We start from the raw sequence: 23504 nt of genomic DNA, 5'->3' as shown, positions 1-23504 counted from the left end.
CACCGATCGATTCCTCGAAGGCTCTAGCTGCAGCTTCCTCTTTCCGTCTGTGGACTTCTTTGAGCATGGTAGTCCTAGTCAACTCAGATCAATCGATGGAAGGGGATGTGTGGTTAATGGATGGGCGAACAAATGAACATAGGCCGTCAGGCGATCTAGATTTTATTTTTCTATCAAATTGATGTCTCTATAAAATAGTAGAGACAGAAATTATGTATGCATTGACACGATTATAGATCATAAATAAAATCGTGGATTTGTTAAGGAGTCAAGAACTCGTTGCTTGCTCGGCAAAGCGTCACGGCAGTTCCATCTTAGTCTAGTTCTAACTTCAACCCCTCTCTTCCTATCAGAAAAATACAGTCAGCCCTCTTTCTCAAAGAAATTCCCAGCTCCAAGCGTGGAAGCCCCTTCTTTCCTTCCCCTGCACTCAACCTCTTACCTGCCATGGCCATGGATGCTGACCTTCTGCAGCGCTGCCTCGAGGCCGGCGGCCGCGACTTCCTCCTCCACCATCCTTCGTCCCCTCCCTCCCCGACGGCCGCGGCCGCCGCCTCCTCCTCTTCCATCCTTCAGTCCCTTCCACTCCATGTGGTAAACCCTCCCCTCTTCCCTCCCCGCCGCCCCCCGTCTCCGTTCTCCTCCATTATTGCCTCCGCCCTCCCCCTTTAATTCCATCCCCCTGTCTTTGATGCAGTCGTTCGATCGCGGCTACTACCTCCTCGTGAAGGCGATCCAGGAGCTGCGCGAGCGCAAGGACGGCCTTCCCGTAACTGTCGGCATCGGCGGCCCCACCGGCTCCGGCAAGACCAGGTAGAGCAGCAGAGAACCATCTTCCTCTCCACCCCTGCGACCACATCGCGTTGACTGTTTGATGCTCTCTCTTTCGTTTGAGGAGCTGATTGATGGCTGATTTTGGGGGTGGTGATGCTTTGCTGCGCAGTTTGGCAGAGAAGGTGGCATCGGTGCTGGGGTGCGTCGTGATCGTCTCCATGGAGAACTACCGCACGGGGGCCGGGGCTGACGAGGGGAGCGACATCGACACCATCGACTTCGACGCCCTCGCGTGCAACCTGCAGGTTCGTGTCCGCCTTTCTCGAGCCGTACGACGGGGATTGGATGCGTGCAGGTTACTTTGCTTTAATGGTGGGCCACAGTGTCGCTAGAAATGGTGGGCGTTAATGTTCTGTCCGATTGTATTTTGTAGAGGCGTGTACTGGTGTTTCCGTGTTTGTTAAAGGAGAATAGCATAATTTATGCCTTCATGGGTGGGTGCATAAGAGAATGTGGAGTTATTCCCAGAAAGAGGACCGTCCAGTTTCTTGTATTGGTGCCACTTTACGTTAGGGTCCTCCATGCAACAAATAAGTTTGTCCAAATATGAATGTATCTAAGCCTAAAAAGCGTCTAGATACATGTAATAGAAAGTCACTTAATATGAGACGGAGGGAGTAGAAGAGAGTCCTAGGACGCATGTACTCCCTGAAATTTAGCCAATGCACCAACTTCTGTATGGTGATTAATTGAAATTATCTGTTAATGATCTTTTACTCACCTAAGACTGCACGATGTCAGAAAAGTTGATGGAAGATTATCACGTCTAGCGGTTTTATACTACTTCCTCCGTCCAACAAAGGATGTCTCAACTTTGAATAAATTTGAATGCATCTATATACTAAGTCATGTCTAGATACATCCAAATTTTGACAAACTTGAGACATCTTTTGTTGGACGGAGGGAGTATGTGGTTGCAATGGATAAGCGGATATGCAAATTTGGCTAGCAGAACAAATGAAGGAAGCTAGCTAATGTGTGGAAATGATTTTTAAGTTTGTCTTTGTTGCACTCATTTTTTGTGCATTCCCTCATACATCTTGATGTTGCGGAATACTTTATTGGCATTTTTATTGGTTTAGTTAATGTCTTTGTCTTGGCTTCGTAAGTGAACACATTGAACACATGTTAAATAAGAATCAGAAATCTGTCTTACAACTGTTTTCCTGTAAATAGTTTAGAGTGCTCGTGTCTGACCTTGGCAATTTGGCATTTTACATGGGAACAAGGTGGTGCACAATCTGAATTTTTTAGCTAATTGTCAGGGGAAAATATCTTTTAACTGGGTGCGTGTGCCCCTGATTAGAATGATACCAAAATGTGGCAGCATGTTTGTGTGTTGTGTTAGTGCTGGTGTTTCATGCATGTTCGCTCAAGGTCTGTGCACTTCTTCATCATAACATTGTAATTATAAATATCTTCTGGAAGAGAACCTGTAGTAATCAACCTGTGACAGTTGATCATAGTGGTTTGAAGACATGAAACTGAAATACGGGACAGTTCTTTTGGGGGCTTCTCTAGGAAGCTGCCCTCCCCCTAGCTTCTACTAGAAGCCGCCTCTAAAATTTAGTTAGGCTTCCAAATTAGATTAGGCTAAACTAGTTTGGAAGCCTAACTAAATTTAGGGAGCGGCTTCTCTGGGAACCCATGCACTTGCACATGCTAGTTACTTTCCACTACCTCTGTTTCACAATATCTGTCCCATGCACCTAGTAAGTTGAGAGATATTTGATGGAAATTTTATCACTCTTGCTTTCATGAGATGGACTTACTACTTACTACTAATCTTTCTAGTTAAGACAAGTATTTATGACTCCATCATATTACTTCAATTTTGTGCCGGTATCCACGCAGGACAGATATTGTGAAACAGAGGTAGTTCACCAGTAAGTTTGACTTAAGACAAAGCTAAAACTTATTATATTTAGGAACGGAGGTAGTATCAGTTTTATTTTAATTAAACTCACTTAGTTAAATAAGTACTGGATTATTTATTTAGTTAAGGCCACTGTACTTGTTGGAAACTTGGAACTGTGTTGTGCTGAACTTATTATATAACTGTTGTAGTAAAGTGGAAAATATTGGTGTCGTATTTGACAAGCCAGATTAAAATCAAGCTAATTCCCAAAATTCACTAAAATAAGGGCACATAACATACAACATAATTGGAAATATCTCTTATATTTTCTATGTTAGCCAGGACATGATTTAATAATTATACGACAACAGGCAGTCAATTTGTTTTTGTGAAAGCAGCTCAACCTAACAGGATTGTCATAATTCATGCAACACCAAACAAACCTAAGTGAATTCATGTGCAAAAATATTTAAAGTTATCAGTAACTACAATTTTGAAGTAATTTTTATTGTTTTGGATTATAACGCTAGAAAAACATAGATGTAAGTATGTATGTGCATTTTGAGAACATGTTGATCAGACCTGAATGACAAACCAAACATACCATGAAGCAGATAGCATTATCAGGGGAGTGACTTAACCTTTGTTAGCATGGGAAATCTAGTTGAGGAAGTTGTCTTAAGCTCAGTTGTGTATACATCGAAACTTGGTCATTCCTGAAGGTAGCTTGTACCAGCATCAAATTCCTTTGTTAGCATGCATTTAATCTTATCTTAGACCAACATCAAGTCTCCTTGGCACACACATTAACCTTAATCATCAAGTCACTCCCCTGATAATGCTATCTGCTTTATCTACTTTATTTATGAGGCATCCTTCTCATTGGACAACGAATTACTCCACTTCATCATGGTTGCTTGACTCTTCACCATCAATGTCTTGACAGCTACCGTTTGCTGGGGTCGTATATTTCGAGCACCTTTTTGAGTACATAGTTACCTATTTCTGATTTGTCTGCTAGCTGACTTTGTGAATGCTCATGTTTTGTTGTTAACATGTGCCACCCTGCTCTGCTACAATGTCTAATTAATTTTTCATACATGTAATACACATGTACTAATTACTCTGTTTCACAATATGTACTGCACACATATACATAGGTGGCTGGGAAGTTACTTTTTTGATAGATATGGAATTGGATAACGCTTGCATCTATCTGAGAAAAATGTTACTATTCTATCTCTTGAGAGCAAGCATGTCACATTTCGTAAAAAGTTGAAGTCACATCTACTACTTTATGTATGTGAAAAAAGATCAAATCAGAGCCATTACAACTTGGCCTCACTGACAGATGGCCAGATGTTTTTCCATCATCTCTGATTAGTATGTAAATTGTAGGGACTAGGGAGTCTGTAACTAGTACTCCCTCCGATCCATAATAAGGGTCGCTGAGTTAGTACAAAGTTGTACTAAATAGATGTCTTGGCCGCAATTCAGACCATTGTTATTATGTTTGCTAAAATGGTATTGTGAACATGCTGCATAGCTTATTTGGTTCACATTTTCTATTTTAGTGTTTAGCGATCTTTACGGATGCATATATTTCCTATATTTAGTACATGTAAATATACATACGAGTGTCGCTTTGAAAAGTTTCCAGAACATATTATTAGATTTCTAAATATCATGAGATAAACCTTTGATTGTGAAGAGCAAAAAAATAAATAATACAGAACCATTTGGAAGTCATCGATGTCTTCTGTGCTCAGCGGAGCACTCATATTCATGGTCATAGTGAAAAGTAATAAATAAACAGTAGTGTCAGAACATAGTTCATGTAACACGGTGGACCCAACAATCCAAAATGCATATGCTCTGATCTTCTTATTTGCAAATATATGATAAACTGAATCTCTCTATTCACTGAGTGGAATTTAAAACATGCATTTTGTGAATGATTTTGCAAGTATGAGCGTACAAGCATCAAAACCCTCTCGTGTACCATTACTTGTTTTATCGAGCATCTAGCAGCAGCTGATTGATTTGGTCTTGTTGGGTCATGCTTTGCCTGCTGGACTACACAAATTGGAAATATCTGCTTTGTTCAATGTTTTTCAGAAAGTAGTGACTCTAGTTAACCTACACTTGATGTACTTAGTTAAATCATATTCCAGTTTCTGACCGTTGTTTTTTAATTTTTGTATGTAACAATATTTTGCTTGATATCCTGTCAATTTTCTGCTTATTTAGGTGTATGACTAGTACCCTTACAATCATGTCTTCTGAGCAGGATCTAGTGAAGGGCAAAGATACATTGATGCCCCTAGTTGATTTTCAAGAGAAGAAACGTACAGGATGGAGGCAACTTAAGATTTCTTCATTTGGAGTGGTGTGATATATTTGGATACATGTTAGACATTATGCGTAATTCAGAATCAGATTATTTTTCTCTATTGATACTAGTTATCCTTGTAGGTGATTGTTGACGGTGCTTATGCTCTGCATTCAACACTAAGGTCACTGCTTGATATTCGTGTTGCTGTGGTAAAACCTTGCTTCATATTATTTCTACATTACAATAATTATGGCTCAAGTAAGTGAGTAATCTTTTATGTTTGGAAGTTAGGGTTAAATGAGTAATATTTTGCATGAACTTCAGGTTGGTGGTGTTCATTTTAGCCTGCTTTCTAAAGTTCAGCGTGATATTGGAGATTCTTGTTCATTGGATTATCTGATTGATAGCATATTTCCATTGTTCAGAAAGCACATTGAGCCAGACCTGCATCATGCTCAAGTATAATTTTTGTAACTTTTTGTTTCCATGTGGCTACCATTGGTGTATTCAGTCTTCATGTAACCTATTTACCTTGATGATGCAGATTAGAATCGATAACAGCTTTGTCTGCTCATTCCGTGAACCGTACTACAAGCTAAAATGTAAATACGAGGTCAGCAATGGTTTCCTGTTGATTGGTAACATGCTACTCCCTCCGTCCCATATTAAGTGTCGCAACTTTGTTTAGATACACATGTATCTAGACGTGTTTTAGTGTGTAGGTACATGCATATCTAGACAAAGTTGCGACATTTATATGTGAAGCTTTTTGTAATATAGTGCAGCAGTGTTTTTTTGCATGCACTAGTCAACCCAGAATTAACTTATACTCCCTCTGAGCCATATTATTTGTCGAAATATTACATGTATCTAGATGCTTTTTAGGCATAGATACATCCATATTTGGGCAAATTTGAGACAATTAATATGGATCGGAGGGAGTAGAACTCTGTGAATCATGTCACATGAACTACCTTTGATCAGAAAATCTTACACCTGTCGGTGCTTGTGGGTGTCAGGTTACCGAAATGAGATTATATTGTTGTGCTGTTCACGTTAGCAGCTCAGTTGTATAGTTTGTTATCTTTGTACATTGTCAATAACTCAATATCGATTTCTCTTGAATTCTGCATGACTGCAATTTGGCACAGCTAAGCAGAAATCAAACTGGTTGAGTCAGACTTCTCTGTCAAATACTAATCTGAGGTTTTGATTAAAACATAAATTTACAAGACTTTTGTTGCTTGCTGTTAGTTTTTTTGTTTTTTGTTTTTTGTTTTGTTCGCATGCTGCAGTCCATGCTTCATCCAGTCAAAAACAAGTAACATTCTAGAATGCATGCAGTCAAACTACTGTAACTTTGGCCATCACTATCTTTGTGACTGTTTGTGAAATCATGAGTAGAAGCACATAAAAAAGTACGTGTAATACTATAAATTTATTTGTACCTCGATGTAGACGTAGTATATTATTAAATCAAAATCTTCACTGGTCAAATATTGATATATCATCTACTGATGGAAGCAATCATATTGCTACCAGCCACACTACTTCCTCATCTTCTTGTCATCGTAAAATGCATGAAATAATCCTTTCCAAACTTTGACCACCAACATACACAAAATCATCTTGATCTGTCACATGAAAATGATAATAATCTCTCTCTCAGTCTCATCAGAAGTAGTTTCACATTATTAGTAATAATTCTTTGGAAATCTATTTAGGGGACGTGCCAAGTTGCCAACCCTAGTCTTCATTTGCAGCTTTCTTCTTATGCTGCCAAAACAAACCAAAGCAACAAAATTGGTGACGACAGCCCACATTAAAAGCTAAATCTGAGAATAAAAAATGATTTACCACGCAAACCGTTAATCCAATTAGTAATCTGTTTTCAGCATTGTTTTTGTCTCAGCATGGGCTTCAAAATTAGACCCCGTTGCTAATATTTCTGAACTTCTTTTATTGCCATCAGCTACCAAGTTCATTTTTTTTTACCAGACCAAGTTTATAATATGTTGGCTGCCATGTAAGTAGTGAACAGCTATCATGGTAATAGTGAACGGTTGGAAGGTAGTCAGTGATCAGTTATTTAGGCATTTCGTTGTTATGCAAGTCCAGAGAGGGAGAGGGAGGGGGCAACATGATTGCTCGTTTGAGTATCTAGTAAGTGATAACTAGCGATAGAAAAAGTATCACTGTGACATATAAACATGGGGTGTAATTTTTAAGATCTCGACGCAAAAATCCAACGGTGAAAATGGATCTTCAATCGGGTAAACAGTCTGAGTCATAAAAGATTTTGAAGGTTAGAAACTAAGATAATCTTGTTGATGACTAGTTTTTGGATTGACTTGCATGCTTGCATGGTGCTCGGCGACATTGCAAATAATGGAGGGAGCATGCATGCATGGTTCATACGGGAATTCAGTTGTGAGAAAGAGGATGCGAGTCGTGGGCTGCTGCATCAGAAGACTAGGTAGTGGACTTCACTACCTATTTTTGTTCAATGGGTAGTGGACTTCACTACCTATTTTAATGGACTTCACTACCTATTTTTGTTCAATAATATTGTATGCTGGCATATAGTTGGAAGTTAGAACTAGTAATAATCAAAGATGTGTGTGTGGAGACTCTGTCAATGCCCAAAACTACAGTGAAAGAGAATGAATGAGTACATACTAATGTGAAACCTATCCATTTGAAATGGGGTTATTTGTCCTCGTATTAAATCAAAATGAGTTTCTGCAGTGTTGATGCAGTAGACAATCAGAATGTGCAGCTACTGATTGCTTAGTTTCATCTCCTTTGCTTCTTTAACTTTGCTTTGTCTTTGTAGTCGCAAGATGGCCAGAAGATATATTCTTTTGATAAAAGTAAACCAGAAACTGACAAGTGCGTATCCTTTGTACCTATCATTTTGAATTCATATTATTTACATTCATCCAGACTTGTTCTCTTGTAAATTATCAGGCTCAAGTCTGTTCACCATATCAGTATGTGACAATTGTTCCCTTAAACTATTTCAGCTTTATTGAGATGTACCTTAGGCCACCTTTTGCTTCGGAAGAAATGAAAATTGATGATTGGATTAAAGTTACGCAATGTGGTATAAGATACTACCTGTCTCTCGGGGACCAGAGGATTGTTGACAAGTACTTTATTATCCGTCCAAAAGCTGAGTTTGAGGTATGCAAAAGATCTTACCATCCTAAACTGCTGGAATTTTTATCTTAGTATTAATTGTGTACGTGAAATTCACTTGTGGATCCCGCTCTTGGAGCGCTTGAGACGAAGTCTGTGGGCTTGAAGGAGATGGAAGATAGCATGAACATGGTGCAAACCTAGTTTTGAAAACCGGACCGGTGATCAAACCGGTGAGGCTCTCGGTTCAGGTTTTTCTGGTCGAACCGCCGGTTTACCGGTTGAACCGGTGTGGTTTTTTACGATAATAAATAATATACTTTTGTCATAAATGCTGCAATAAAGGAAAAAAAAATGTAGTGTAATGCAAAATTCATGTCTCATTTTTTCTTTTTTTACCACATTTTCACGTTTACACGAAGTGCCGGAAGGCCCGGAACTGGTCCAACCCAATTGGCAGCACGTTTACACAATGTTGTTCGCACGGAATTATTTTCGTTCTGCAAATTAGTGCAATCCTTCTTTTTTGTTTCAACTGAATGGTACCAAATGACCTATTTGCATGACAATACATTCTCCATTCTCAAATCCATATAGTTCACACATTCAAAATTGTTCCTAAATGCATTTGATTTTATCATTTTGCAATAACATTGCACGAGATTTGCCCTTGCATACCCCTTCTTTTGGCCATTTCCAATGTAATTTTTTAGTATTGACTAGAGTAAAACACAGCTTCCCAAGGTGATAATAAATGGCTTAATGAAGAGGGATGATGTAGTATTCACTACATGCGTCTTGGTTGAAATGCAGATTCCTAAAACTTAATGTATTCAGGGACAGAGGGAGTATGAAGGGTTAATTACCTTGTCCAACACAGGATTACAATGCAGGATTTGGCTTCTTATCTTTTTGCCTATTTTTAAATGTGTCTCAGGTTGGACGGACAACTCTTGGAGGATTGTTGGCTTTGGGATATAGTGTTGTTGTTAGCTTTAAACGTACATGCAGAACTGTCAACCGAGATCAGTTATTGATAGCTGCAGAGTCCATTGACTCCCTAAATGAGTCCTTTTTGGTGTTAAAAGGGCCAAGTAGGAAGGTATGCACTCTTGGATCCTGTTTTTCTACATTATTATACTTTATTTATGCAACAATGCGGTTAAAAAACGTGATCACCTGGTTGTGCTCTGTGTCATTCTTTCGAGTGTTACACTGTTAAATCGAACGTCGCAATCTGTCTCCCTCGGATCTGTTACTTGCATGTCGTCTTGTAAATCTTATTTGAATTCCCTTTAAGTCCTACATGTTGAAACTTTTAGTTTTAGGAATCTTGTGATGTTAATGGTTATGGAACCTTAGACATATTTTGAAAATGTTACTGACTTCATAATTTAGATTGTTGCAGCAGAAGCTTCTAATCTTGGTATAAAGGGTCCATGGATCACGAAGTCCTACCTGGAAATGATCCTGGAGAGCAAAGGTGATGTCTTGTTTGAGTATTGTGTTTTCAACAGGAGCTTTCGTAATATATTTCTTATTGGTTTTAGGGGTTCCACGACTTAATACACCTCCACCAGTCTCTAGGAAACTACTGACTGAAAGTCAAGAAAAGAAAATTGATGTGCCTAAACCAATTCGTGTTACTACCGATAGAGCTGCAAATCTTGACGACTTTGTGCAACCATGGACGAGGTCTCCACCTAAAAAGTTTGACCAGGAGCCTGCTCTTGGAAAATGGCAGTTTATCCCAGGTTTTCAACTTGTTACGTCATATTGTAATTCTGTAAAAAAAGATCTTTACAGTATCTCATGATTATCTCAATCGTGTTCTCAGATTCTCCTTCAAGAAGTAGTATCCAGTTAGCAGCGTTGCCAGATTCTTATGACTTAGATAGAGGTCTTCTTCTATCAGTTCAAGCAATTCAGGTAAAGGTACCATGCTTATTGTTGGGGGTAGTTCATACACAGATCTAAGAAAGATTCCATATATACTTGTCTTTCAGGCAGTGCTGGAGAACAAAGGATTTCCTGTCATTGTTGGGATTGGTAATTATTTCTCACCTAATCTAGTGGAGAGGTGTAGAATTCAACTAAAATTTACAGATCAAGTATCTGCTTTAGCATCGTTGAGAAGTATACTTACGAACATGTATGCTTTTGTTGGCGCAGTTTAAAACCATTTGGTTGACCCTTTACCTCAGATATTCTTGGTAGCAATTTCACATTCTTGTGTTCACTTGTAAGGGTTGTCAATAATCAATCAAGTGTTTTTAAAACCTAAGTTAATTCCCCAAGTTCCACATAATCGTATTTGAATCAATACTCTGTACACTTACTGCACTGGATGATTGCCGCAAGACGGAAATTCTACAATATTTGCCAAGAAAGAAACTTCCGATAGTTATGTCATTCCAAACAAAAGAAAAAAATAGTTTTTACAAGTCATGTCTACTGTGCTGGATTCTTAAAGCATAACAGTCCATCCCTATTTAGTTTAATTTTTAGGAGCAACTTGTTGTTCAAGTGTCACATTTCTTGCTTGTGTTTATATGAATACTTGCTACATGTGTCTTTCTGGCATTTAAATAAAACATATAATTGTGCTGGCAAAACTGTCAGCTAAACAGAAGCAGCATTTCGATTCACTAAAAATAAATACTAGACTGGTCTAAAGATTTAGTTAAAAAGGAGTAGATGATGGTTACAGAGTCTGAATTCACATCACCCCCAAAACAAAATTCTCTCTCTCTACTGTCAGGTGGCATTGAAAGTTCATTCTGCAGGCGCTTAAGTTGCTATTTCCTGCCCTTATTTGTAGGTGGTCCTAGTGGATCGGGGAAAACAAGTTTAGCTCAGAAGATGGCCAATATAATTGGCTGTGAAGTTATAAGCTTGGAAAGTTATTACAAGCCTGAGCAAGTGAGGGACTATAAATATGATGAGTATAGCTCATTGGATATTGCTTTGCTGACAAAGGTGATGCCATTTCTTTAATTAAATCCAGATATTGTGTTTTGGGAATTTCTATTTCATGGGCCAGAATAGTTCAAACGTAATTTATTAAATGTCCAAAAACACGTGGCATGCAGAACATTTATCATATTTGCTGCCTAAAAAACTGAACAGAGCCCGTGCCCAACTGCACCATAGGTGCTTCTTCCAGCACAGATCTTGCTGCTCCTGCCCCAAGTCATGATTCTTTTAGAGATATGTATTCTTATTATACAAGGACTAGTTGTACTTCCTTCTAGATTTAGGATTCTTAGTTTATCTCCTTGTACTTGTTTATATTTGGCCTAGAGCCTTGGCAATAGATAAAGTTGCCTATTTCCTCACATTGTATCAGAGCCCAGGGTTTCTTAGGTTCCGCACGCGCAACTCGTGCTCTTTGTCAATCTCTTGATCGATTCGCCCCCTGCCCCGATCGATCCTCGCTGCTGCAGATTGATTCTCTAGCCTAAATCGATTTACCGTCCGATCCGCCACTGCTTGCCGGACCCCACCTGTTTCAGCAGCAGCCATCTTCACCGTCGCTGGAGAACCTCCGTGGCCGCCCTCGCCGGGGCCACACACCGCTGCTCTCATCGGAGCCAGAGATCCGCCCGCTTCCCCTCTTTTGCGGATCTCGACGAATCTCCAAAGTCCGCCTGCCGGATCTTGTCGGCTTTGTGGTCTTTGTTGATGCTTAGTGTCTCTACTGCCAGTCTCCTCAGTACAACCACAACCACCTTAGTTGTTTCATTGTGTTTGTAGCAACAATGATAAAATAATTTTCTTCTAAAATACTACAGTACCTCTTTTTCATAATATAAGGTGTATAAGGTTTCATTTAGACAGGCATTGACCAAGAATTACTTTGTTAATATGCGATTTATATGACATGAAACTTGTATCAGTAGATTCGTTTTCAAATGAGTATCTTCCTTGTTGCTCTGCAGAATATTAAAGAAATCAGAAATAGTCATAAAGCAAAAGTCCCTTGCTTCGACTTTGAGAAGTTCAGCAGAAATGGATTCAAGGAGTTTCAAGTATCTGAGGAATGTGGAGTGGTAAAGTAACTATAATACTCTGTACTAGTTCATTTGAGTATTTCTGTTATGGTTCATATGCACAGCGGGGTAGCGCCTTGCTTCTTGCTGAACACTGAGTTCAGCAGGTAGCCATATTCTTTAATTCTGAATATTTCTCTATTTAGTTTGGTATCACTAGTTGAAAGCCCGATGCTTTGCTACGGATGAAGAAATCACATTACATGATCAAACATCATTGTGGCACTGTGTTTCAGGCTTCCAACCCAGCATCATTTAGTTTCTGACCTTATCTTTCTACAAAATTACAGATTAGTATAATATTGTTTCTTGATTTGCACTTTCGGACTTGCAGGTAATCTTCGAAGGTGTCTATACTTTGCATCCTTCCATAAGGAAGTCACTGGATTTGTGGATTGCAGTTGTAAGACTCTGTGTTTCAAATGTTTAAAAAATGCCAGTCTAGTCGCATTTTCTGCTAGTCCATAATAAGTTGTAAGGAGATTAACTAAATTCACTTGTTCTAGGTTGGTGGAGTTCATTCACATCTTATTGCAAGAATACAGAGAGACAAGAATCGTGCAGGCTTTTCTATTTCGCAGTGTGAAATTATGACAACTGTGTTTCCGCTGTTTCAACAATACATAGAACCACATCTTGTTGATGCTCATGTTGGTACAAGAGACATGAGTGTTGACTTATGACTTATTTGATTTATGCCATATGTGAAAATGGTCTGAACTACCAATCTTTCTTCTTTACCTGCTTTGCAGCTTAAGATCCAAAATGATTTTGATCCTGTGCTCTCTCCTGAAAGCTCACCTTTTGTATTAAAAAGTACAAAGCAGGTAAATTATGTAGCTTTATATGGCACCTTCATGCTTACATTGGTTATGGATTTTTCCCTTCTTTTTTTAATATATAGGTATCCTACCAAGACATACTAAAAGTGCTAGATGCTAGTAAAGTCTGCAGCTCCGTCCAAAACTTCACTGATGTGTACTTAAGACTTCCTGGCATACCATCAAATGGACAGCTGACAGAAGGCGAATGTATTAGGGTCAGAATATGTGAAGGAAGATTTGCATTGTTAATACGAGAGGTTTGTGTACTTTCTTCATTTCATTTTTCTTCCTGTTTTATTGACACAGGTCAATGGTATGTTACCTCATCTCTTCAACTTATGCAGCCTATAAGGGAAGGGAATTTTATTATCCAGCCAAAGGTTGATTTTGATATTAGTGCCAGCACTGTGGCAGGACTTCTTAAACTTGGGTAAGTTGTGTGTGGTATGACATTAACCTTCATCATTCATATTTTCATAAGAAATTCGTACTGGAAGTCTCTGCGACACTTGAGCAGAGGTGCCATATTCCTAACATTCAAAATAAAAAAGGTTTAGATGCACTCTCTAGTAGATTTACTTGCAGTTTAAATCTTATTGTACTATATATTTGCCCCCTTAGGCTTGGCAATAACATGGTATAGGAAAACTTTGTGCTTGCTGTGTCTACTAAAGTCTGGTTAGGTCTGTTTTTTCTTCTTTTTTTGAGAAGGTCTGTTTTTTGTGTGTTGAGCTGCTTTTTTGGGGGGCTGGGCTGTTGGGCTGCTAGTTAGGCTGCTTTTTTTTTGTTCATGCATGTTTGCTGCTTGTGTGACTGTGCTGCTGCTTCTTGATGTTTGGTCGATAAGTGTGCTTCTTCATGGTTGACTAGAGACTAGACCTATACTACTGTTGTGCTTGCCGTGTCTACCAAAGTCTATGTTGCTCTTTGTAAGTTGTCATGCCAGCCGAGTCCACAAAATCTTGGTACATCAGCCTTTTCTTTTGGTCCTGGTCCTTTTTTTAAAGGGGTGTTAATGGTACATCAGTCTCCCCAATGGTCTAAGGTTTGGGTTTAGTGTTTGGTAGATTGAGTTATAGACTAGCTTGTAGTCGATGACTCCATGTCTCTTTGTCCTTTTGTGCTGTACAATACAACAAGCTCTGTTCATATTCTTAAAAAATCAGTAGCTGGATCAATCAGGAGCGAATGTTCTAGAAATATGACTAGAAACGTAAAACTCAGCTCACACACAAAAAGGTGGGATTTTAAGTTAAATTCTCAGTTGATAACTTGATATGCCAAATGCTTACTCTCTGCATGCTAAATTGTTTTATTGCCCCACGTTGTAGTTACCAAGCTGTTGCATACATTGAAGCTTCTGCCGTGATTTACCAAGATGGAAAGGTACTATTTTCCTTCAGAGTTTTAATCATTTTCCTTATCTTGAAGAGAATGTTACTGGAATTATGCATGCCCCATGATCAATCATCGGTGGTTCTTTGATTAAAAACAAAGGGAGATAGCAATTGCAACGCATTGGAGGTGCATTGCCTTGAACTACAGTACATAGCAAGTTGAGACAAAGATTTGTCACAAACATTTGGATTCTGGAGCTCTTTAGAACAGATTTGTCACATTATATCATTGTAGAGCATGCAGCTTTTTGGAACACATCTCTCGTATCATAACATTGTTATACCTTGGATTTTCTTATAACTTACAATTTTGCGGTGTATTTCATATGAACGGTTCATGAGCGGAGTTAAACCAATCTGTGCAACCTGCGGTGCAATAAACACAATGTTTAGCCATTGATGTGTAGTTAATGGTCTATAGTCAAGGACAGCAATTTTTTAGTGGGTTCTCAAAGCATTGATAAAAATGTATGAGTGTTTGTTGAAATCCTGCAAATGCTATGTACTAATGCATTATTTTACTCAACTGAAGATTCTTATAGAAGTTGACCATTTACAAGGTGTGACCAATCCGTATCTTCAAATTAAAGGAACAAACAAGGATATAGTTTCCTCTGCTGCTTCTGCTCTCAACTTAGAGGGCTCATACACAACAAAGGTTTAAAAATCTGTAGCGACTCCATTTAGATCATATATGTACACTTTGTTTTTACATATGATCAGTTTTATGGTCTCATTGGTGCTTCGCAGAGCTATCTTCAAATTATTCTGGAAAGTTTACCAACGGATGATAATTTTCCTGCTGGTGTACATAACCAACAAGCTGCTAGGCTACAAGAACTAGTCGAGTTCATCCAGTCACAAGTATGTTTACATTGGGAACAACATTTTTTTATATTATGTGTGCCATCATACTCCTGTAGTATATTCTTGTGAAACCTGTCTTGCTAGGTATTTGTGTAAGGTAACCAAAGAATTTGTATGTGTTTGTTTGATTCATCTCCAATGTTATACTCCCTCCGTCCCATGTTAAGTGACTTTCTATTACATGTATCTAGACGCTTTTTAGGTACAGATACATCCATATTTGGACAAATTTGAGTCACTTAATATGGGACGGAGGGAGTATTATTAATGTTCCGTGAGTTATTTCTAAAATTGTTGTTTTTAAGTCACATGAGAATGGCTTGTAAATTAATGAATTTAAAACATGGTTAAATTTGTCGAGACCGGAGACGTGAATATACGATTGTGAGTGACCTTTACCTTTTCGCTGAGCTTTGCGGTGGTTTACTGTAGGTCACTGAGCACGCACCTTCATGGTTTAGGTCCATGTAGCATCTTATCTACCCAGATATTATTGCCCAAGTGCTGGTGGTGCTACTTCTGGGGCGATAGTAAAGACTCACAAGATGGGAGGAGAGATACCAACTCCCAATGCGCTAAGCCCTCAATTCCCCACTGTCCCACCGTGTGATTGTGATTGTGGAAATCGATTATGGGATCGATGGAGAGCATGAGTTGTGTGTGTGGGACCTAAACCCTAGGCTCTGATACCATGTAAGGAAATATGCAACTTGATCTATTGCCGAGGCTCTAGGCCAAATATATACAAGTACAAGGAGATAAACTAGGAACCCTGAATAACAAAATAGTCCTAGTACAATACTCCCTCTGTTTGGGTTTATAAGGCTCCTATTGAAGTTTGTGCCACACTTTGACCAATAATTATTCAAATTATATTTGGTATATGTGTATAAAAGTTATACCATTAGAAAAAGAGTTATTCAATAGGAATCCAACAATATATCTTTTGTGCCGCAATAATCTCATGTTACCAATGTAAATTTTGGTCAAAGATTGACATAAAATTCCGCGTGGGCTGTACAAACCCAAACGGAGGGAGTACAACTATATCTCTCGACATAAACACCAACGACGCGCAGGCTAGCAGTGGAACAGGCTGCTGCACAGCACATCATGTTTGCCCTCTATTTTGGTTGTCTTAGACTACTGTAGAAAACTTGGTTGACCGAATTGTCTCCTGTGGAAGATTATGTAACATTTTCAGTAATTTGGATCCTTGATAATCGAAGGACGTTGTTGGGAGGTGACCCTTTCTATGGATGCTGAAGGCAAACTTGTTCTGATTTTTTGGTAGTTGCAGTTTCTGCTCAAATTTACTAGCACCTTATTACTTGAACATAAAACTCCTGAGGATGCATTCTTTCTTCACATGTGATAACTTCGCTCCGGCCCCAAGAATGCCACTGCATAAATATGAAACTGGTTAAGGATTAACTACATCACCTGATCATGGTTTTATAATCCTGAACTATGATTGTTATATGTTCCCACTTGTTTGAATCACAGAGATAATTTTCCATGAAGTGAAATAGAATAATAACATTGGAGTTAAAATTGATGAGGATTTAATACCCCAAGAAGCTTTCATCCTGAACTATTGTAGCAGATGTTTTTATGCGATCAGATTTTGTGGCTACTTTTCTTTCTCAACTTATGTTTATCTATTTTTATTCTGATATATTAAGGTAACCCCTAATGCAGGGAGGGAGCTTCAATTCTGATTTATCTTCACCTATAAGAGAAAATTCTTCAACAGATGGTGTGCTTGATGATCTGCAATCCAGGATAAAGAAGCTTGAGAGATGGAATACAATAAATATGGTGATTGCATCTTTTTTTTTTACTTTTGGATCTATGAACTTGGTTCACTTGGGTTTAATTCAGATTACATTTATGGGCATGCTGATAGATTAAAGAGTTGAATATTTCGGATCCTGGTTATTGAACTCCTATCTTCTTCTGCAGGTTTTATGGACAATACTACTGTCTGCTCTTGTTGGATACTCACTGTACCAAAAAAGACGTCATTAACAAAGTACAAGATTGACCTCAACTGAACCACGCCGGTATGGAAATTAGTACTCTTTGAGAAGAATTCCTTTTTTTTCTTGACATCTTGTTTGTTTACTCCCACAAAAGTTGAAATTTGACACTTAGTTTCATCAATTTTGCAGGGATTTTTTTATTTCTGATGTTTTCGGCATGGCTGATGAACAGAATCATTTGACAGTTGACTGTTAAGTTAGAATGCATATAAAATCTTGGTGTTTACTTCGGAATTGACATGTAAATTCATGGATACCACATTTTTACTGTAGCTTAGTGGAGTGCTAACTGCAAATAAATAGGATGTACAGTATCATACAGTCGGTGCTGACGGAGGATTTAGTGGATCTGTCTCGTTGCAGCATCTAAAATCCGCCTTTGCAACAAGAAAATTTAAAATGTGAGAAAGTCACTTTTGTGAAAATACCTAATAACAATGCAACAGAAATGGTTGAATTTGCGATGTAAATGTTTGGTTAGACTTAAAACTATGTCATTCGGTTTTCAGTTTATAAGCCAAAAAATATATTGTTAGTCTTTTGGTTTTGGCTTTAGACTTATACGATCATGTGACAATATCACGTGCGACAAGCCTCTCAAATTGATGAAATCAAGCCTGAAAGAAGATCACGTGCAGAACAAGAATCAAACCAATGTAGAGGATTTCGTTTTGCCCATGAAAGTGAAGGCTATTTAACAAGGAGACTGATCTCTGTAACGGCTGAACGGAACGGATATTGGATGGAGGAGCGAGTACAACCATAGGGGAGTAGTCAATTTACCTCCATTAATCCATTAACCAAGGAAAGAATCGTTGCGGCGGCATTATTTTGGGGAAGAAGAGGAGATCAAAAGAGCTGACTGCCTCTGACTGGGATTTGGGAATTTGGAATTGTACTTCTCCCGTGGACCAGGAGAAGATTTCCAGTGCTACCAAGTCATGAGGTGCTCTCACTCAACGTCATGCTCGGGAGCAATATGGACCGCTTAGTATAAATCCAACGGAAAGACAAGCGCATTTGACAGTTTGTCATTTAGCCCCTTAAGTTTTGTGTGAATCAACCCACGGTACACCCATTTTTTTATTTCTCTCTCCCCCAATGCCTCTTTCTTCTCGTCCTCCTCACGCGAAAATAAGTTCGTGAATTTTGTTGTCGTTCGTACATAATTTCATTCGTTCCATTGAAGGTTCACAAGTTCCTCACTCATATCTCATTGAAATTTCATAGATATATCATTGAAATCCATGATTTTGTTTCGTATCGATCGAATTTCAAACAAGTCTCATTGAATGTTCACAGATGCACCATTGAAAAGCCAAGCGTGCAATTATAATCTCATTGAAATTTCACATATGCACCATTGAAAATCAACGTGCTCATTGAAAATTCATAATTGCACCGTTAAAAATTCAAACGTGCAATTAAAATCTCATTGAAAATTCACAGATGCGCCATTGAAAATCCAAACGTGCAATTATTTCATTGACAAGTCATTTTAAATTTCGTTAGCATCAATCATTTCAATGGTATGACGTCGACAATAAAAACTTCGTTAGGACCAATCATTGCAAAACCTAAGGGTGTAAATAGAAAAATGACTAGAGAGAGGAGAGTAGCGAGTGTTGATTCACACAAACTTAAAGGCCTAAAACGCAAAATTGCCAAATGCTCTAGTTCCGTCCTCTATGGGAGCACCTTGGTAGCACTAGAAATCTTCTCCGTAAACATGAACTCTCAGCCTTTCTATGGGCCTTCCTTGTGCTGCAAGATTCAGCAAAAAGGATCATATAACATCTGGACCCCATGGTTAAGAAAATGTATCAAGCCATAAATATGGCCATTAATCAACCTGTCTTAATCTGTTCTTTGAATACTTGTTTCTTTTTGCATTTGTTGTGCAGCATAGGCACCATTCATGTTTCTGTTTTGGTCGCACTTCTTTCTTTAGGATGAAAGACGACTAATTTATTGCCTTGATGAGGAAAAAATGAACACGACGTATTATGACATTTCACTCATTAATCCTATTTTTCTCATTTTAAAAAAGAAACATCATTTTATGAAGTATTTTGGTTGCTTAAGGCTTAGTTTGGCATTGCAGAACTGTGTTGCGCTGAACTTATTTTATAATTTATTGTGAAAAAATACACACGAAAGTACAGAAAAGTCGGTTAGCCAAACACAACGGGTGAAAATTATGAGAATCCACTGCAATGCCAAACGCAGCCTAAAACTATCTTTTGACAAATTACTATTGTGTGATAAAAATCAGTCATGAGAATTTTAAAATATGAATCTGATCATCATATAAATTGCTTACCAATAATAATTTAATTGTTTGTAAATGATTGTATTAACCAAACAAAATCTACACCTAATAATAAAGGGAGAAGTGTTTCCTTCGTCGTCGTCCGCCAGACATATTTGTGTTTTGCCCCCTCCGGTTTTCAAGAATTAATCCACGGTCTGCACATGTCGTTTCTCCCCAGTCGGCCAGTCCCCACGAAACGGATCCTCCACATGAGAAGGAAACTCTAGGCCTCTAGAAAATCCTCCGCTACCGTCGCCCAACCCGGTTCCCCGGCCGTCACGCCACCCAATCCGACCCTCGCTCACTGCTCCGCGCCATCCATCCAGCGACCTCCTGCGCTTTGTGCCGCCCGACGCCTGCGGCATAGACGCGGGCGGCAGCGCCGATGGCTTGAGCTCCGAGCGGCGGCGGCTATGTGTGTCCAGCTCCTCCTCCGCCCACCAAGCACCACCTGTACCCTCCCCCGCTCCTCCTCGCCTCCGTCCGCTCCCTGTAACCCTCCCGCCCACGCGCCCGCGGAACAAGCACATCCGCTCATTGCCCTCCCGGCCTCCTCGCACCACCGGCTCGGTGTCGTCAGCGTCGGCGGCGGCGGCCTCCACGTTCTCCGCCAACCCGAGCGTGGTACTGCGAGCGCTCTACGCGCATGGGGAGCTACCCACATGCGCTCTGGCTGCTTGAGTCCTCCCCGGAGCCACCTGACGAGGACGCGTGAGTGGCGCTCTTCCACCTCTGCGAGTGGCGCCGTGCCGCGGAACACGCGTTGCGCGCGTGCCCGTCGCATATGCCACCTTCTGAAAGGGCATTTCGATCCCTAAGTGTGTTGGTGTTAATGACAACATGACTCGTGGACTAACCGTGTGCTCGAGTGTTTCAGATGTGAGATCAAATGGCACAAGATGGTTCGTTGCCTTCAAAAAGGAAAGAAACGTAGAAGGATTTACGGCTTTTTATTTATATTGAGTCGTAGGAAATCCGTACTATTAAGAGGGAGTCCACATGGGAAAGGTTTGGATGAATCAACTTCACGTACACAAATCTACTATTTGCACCCACATAAAGCCGTTTCCTAAGTGGGAGAGAGACCACCTCATAATCTTAGCCTAAGAGTTTAGTGCCTAAATGTCTCCAGGGCGGCAGTGCAGCTCTATCCAGGCCGGTAGTACCGGGGCAGGTAGTTCCGTCCCTGTACCGGAACCGCACCTAAAAACTACTGTCTTCTAGCGGTAGTGGGACGGTACCGGAGCGGTACTACTGCTGGCGGTAGTACCTCTCTGCTACCTCTCTACCACCCGGCTGCGCGAAATACTCATAACGGTTAGTTTTTGAAGCGCCCTTTAAATAGGAGTCGTCCCCTACCTCGGAACTTTGTCTCAACCAAGCTATTCCTCTCTCCCCTAAATACAAGAGCTTCAAATTCCTAGATCTCCCTCCCTAGTGCTTCCCCACTATTGATTCTTTGAGGATTGGAGGAGAAGATCTTGATCTAGGGTTTCACCAAATTGAAAAGTTGATTCCCCTTGTTTTCTTTGTGAATTTTGTTACTCTTGGGATTTTGGGATCCCTAGCCGGAAGGTGTCTCTTCAAGGCCTCCAATCTTGTGAGAAGGTGCTTGAGGATTCGGGAAGGAGTCTCCAACTAAGTTGTGGAGTTGTGCCCTTCTCCTTGTTTGTAAGGGTTCGGCGTTCGCCCTCAAGGAAGCCACTAGTGAAACTCACCTCACCTTTGTGGTGTTGTGAGAACTCATCGCACATTTGTGGTGTTGTGAGTTGGAGAATAGAGTGAGCCTTTGTGGTGTCTCTACCTTTGTGGTAGAGCACTCCTCCAAACGGAGACGTACACCGACCCCAATAGGTGGAACTCCGGTGAAATCTTCGTCTCCCCGTGTGGTATCATTCTTGCCTCTTTACTTACTCGCAAAGCTTAATTGTTTATCTTGTGCTTCAGCTATCAAGCAAGTTTCAATTGATTATCTATTGCTTGTGCTCTTGCTTCGGCTATTGCATCGTACTAGGGGTGTTCATCATTTAGATGTTTTAGTGAACCCATGTATTGATGTTTGTATCCCATAAAAGTGAAAAGAAAAAGTAAATTTTGTTAGTCGCCTATTCACCCCCCCCCTCTAGTCGACCATACTAATCTTTCACCTTCGGGCTCTGCCTCAGGAACGCCATGCTCGGCATGCTCGTCCGGTTCGGGGAGTCGTGGCACGCGTGGAGGGTGTTCGTGAAAATGCTCGACTGTGATGTGAGTCGAGGTCAACATGTTGAATGCACTCGTGACTATGTATTCCAAGTGTGGTGATGTTGAGGTTGTGCGGAAGGTGTCTGACGGACTGCATCTCATGGAATGCGATGGTTGCTGGACATTTTGAGAACCATGAGTGTGAGGCGGGGCTGGAGTTATTTCTTTACGTGCTAGAGGATGATCAAGTGAAGCCGAATCTCATGACGATAACCAGCGTGACTGTGGATTGTTGTCTGACCTTGATTTCGCAAAGGAAATATGCATGCATTAGCCATCAATAAAAGCTTTGCCTGTAACTCTTGATTTTGCAACTCCTTGATGTCAAATTAAATTGTTGTTCTTTCTATAAACATGAATTTTTATGTGCAGGTGTCTAAAAGGCCGTGGAAACGCACGGACACTGTACTAGTACTATATAAAATATAAAATACCAGGACGGCACAATGAATATACTCCCTCCGTCCCATATTAAGTGCCGAAATATTATATGTATTTAGACATATTTTAGTATATAGATACATCCATATTTATATAAATTTGAGTCACTTGATATGCGATGGAGAGAGTAGAAATAAAATTCACATAAGACTAGGCACCGATTTTCAATACTTCCCTATCCATTTCATGTCTTCCGATACCCATATGACCTGGGTTCCCCTGACGTAAAGTCAGACTTTACAGTCAGCAACATGTGGACCCACGTCAGGCGATCTCTCTCCTTAGAGGAGAATGAGTTCTATAGTAGTGTTTCTTATCCATGACTTTCTAATTAGAGTAGATCTTCAATAATCTACCTATGTGGTAACTAATGATTGAGATATTCTTTCCCCTTAAGTATTGATCACGATAACCAATTGTATTGATCACGATAACCAATTGTTAGGATGCCTTTATTGATTGTCAAGCTTTATGTGCTAGTCAACGCAACAAAAAGACCAATCTAATGGAAAGAGCTAGGCAATCCAATTATACACTTCAACACCCCCCTCACGTGTGACGGTGAAGAGAAGTCAACACGTGTAAACTCAGAGGTATAGTGGTTCTAGAGGCCAATACATGGACGGAGGGGGTAACAGCAATTTTTAATATAAATTGTGAAAGCCGGGACTTGAACTTGAGACCTTTGGCTCTGATACCATGTCAAGCTTCATGTGTTAGTTAACGCAACTAAAAGATCGATCTGATGGAAAAGATTAGATAATCCACTTATACACTTCTAACATTGATAGACAGGCGTCCGCCCTTGACTGGCCCAAAAAAGGGACAATTGACGAAGAGCCTTGAAACAGTACAACACTAATCGTATCTTTGCGTAGCCTATCAGTCTTGAAGCGTACCAAGTACTTAGCTGATGTCGTAGGCGCGCATCGCGAGCCAAGTGAAGCATGAGTCACGCTACTACTGTTCGTATCTGGTTCCTGCAGCAACATGCATGCATCTTGCTATCATGCTTGTTCATTTGGTCCCAAAACGTCACGAATCATGGCGCACCGCAGTCCGCAGCTGCGAGAGAAAAAACAGCTATCCCTTTCAGGCGTTCCGATGCCCATAAAGGCTGCCCGATTCTCTATTATCACCCCCACACGCACC

At 40.0% G+C, this 23504-nt stretch overlaps 1 protein-coding gene across 4 annotated transcripts; it reads left to right on the top strand.

Moving 5' to 3' along the window:
* Positions 1 to 330: 330 nt before the first annotated feature.
* On the top strand, positions 331 to 17833 carry LOC100840996. 4 transcript variants are annotated; one of them, XM_010241443.3, is made up of 27 exons: positions 339 to 594; positions 698 to 813; positions 944 to 1079; positions 4983 to 5081; positions 5168 to 5236; positions 5352 to 5486; positions 5572 to 5640; positions 7864 to 7919; positions 8054 to 8213; positions 9106 to 9270; positions 9567 to 9651; positions 9749 to 9922; positions 10006 to 10097; positions 10175 to 10217; positions 10990 to 11147; positions 12110 to 12220; positions 12555 to 12623; positions 12727 to 12870; positions 12973 to 13047; positions 13125 to 13301; positions 13389 to 13474; positions 14376 to 14430; positions 14974 to 15099; positions 15192 to 15305; positions 17010 to 17129; positions 17274 to 17374; positions 17483 to 17833. In XM_010241443.3, exons 1-26 carry the CDS (start codon positions 448 to 450, stop codon positions 17337 to 17339), a joined length of 2847 nt encoding a protein of 948 aa, XP_010239745.1. In that variant the 5' UTR covers positions 339 to 447; the 3' UTR covers positions 17340 to 17374; positions 17483 to 17833. The 4 variants fall into 4 exon arrangements, 3 of the variants coding, with proteins under 3 accessions (XP_024311556.1, XP_010239745.1, XP_010239744.1); XM_010241442.3 differs by having other exon boundaries at positions 340 to 594; positions 9719 to 9922; XM_024455788.1 differs by lacking the exons at positions 17010 to 17129; positions 17274 to 17374; positions 17483 to 17833 and adding an exon at positions 15741 to 16107 and having other exon boundaries at positions 335 to 594; positions 9719 to 9922.
* The last annotated feature ends 5671 nt before the right edge of the window (positions 17834 to 23504 follow it).

The sequence above is a fragment of the Brachypodium distachyon genome, chromosome 5 (genome assembly GCF_000005505.3).
Source record: "Brachypodium distachyon strain Bd21 chromosome 5, Brachypodium_distachyon_v3.0, whole genome shotgun sequence".
Lineage (NCBI taxonomy): Eukaryota > Viridiplantae > Streptophyta > Magnoliopsida > Poales > Poaceae > Brachypodium > Brachypodium distachyon.
This window is presented reverse-complemented; position numbering and strand designations above follow the sequence as displayed.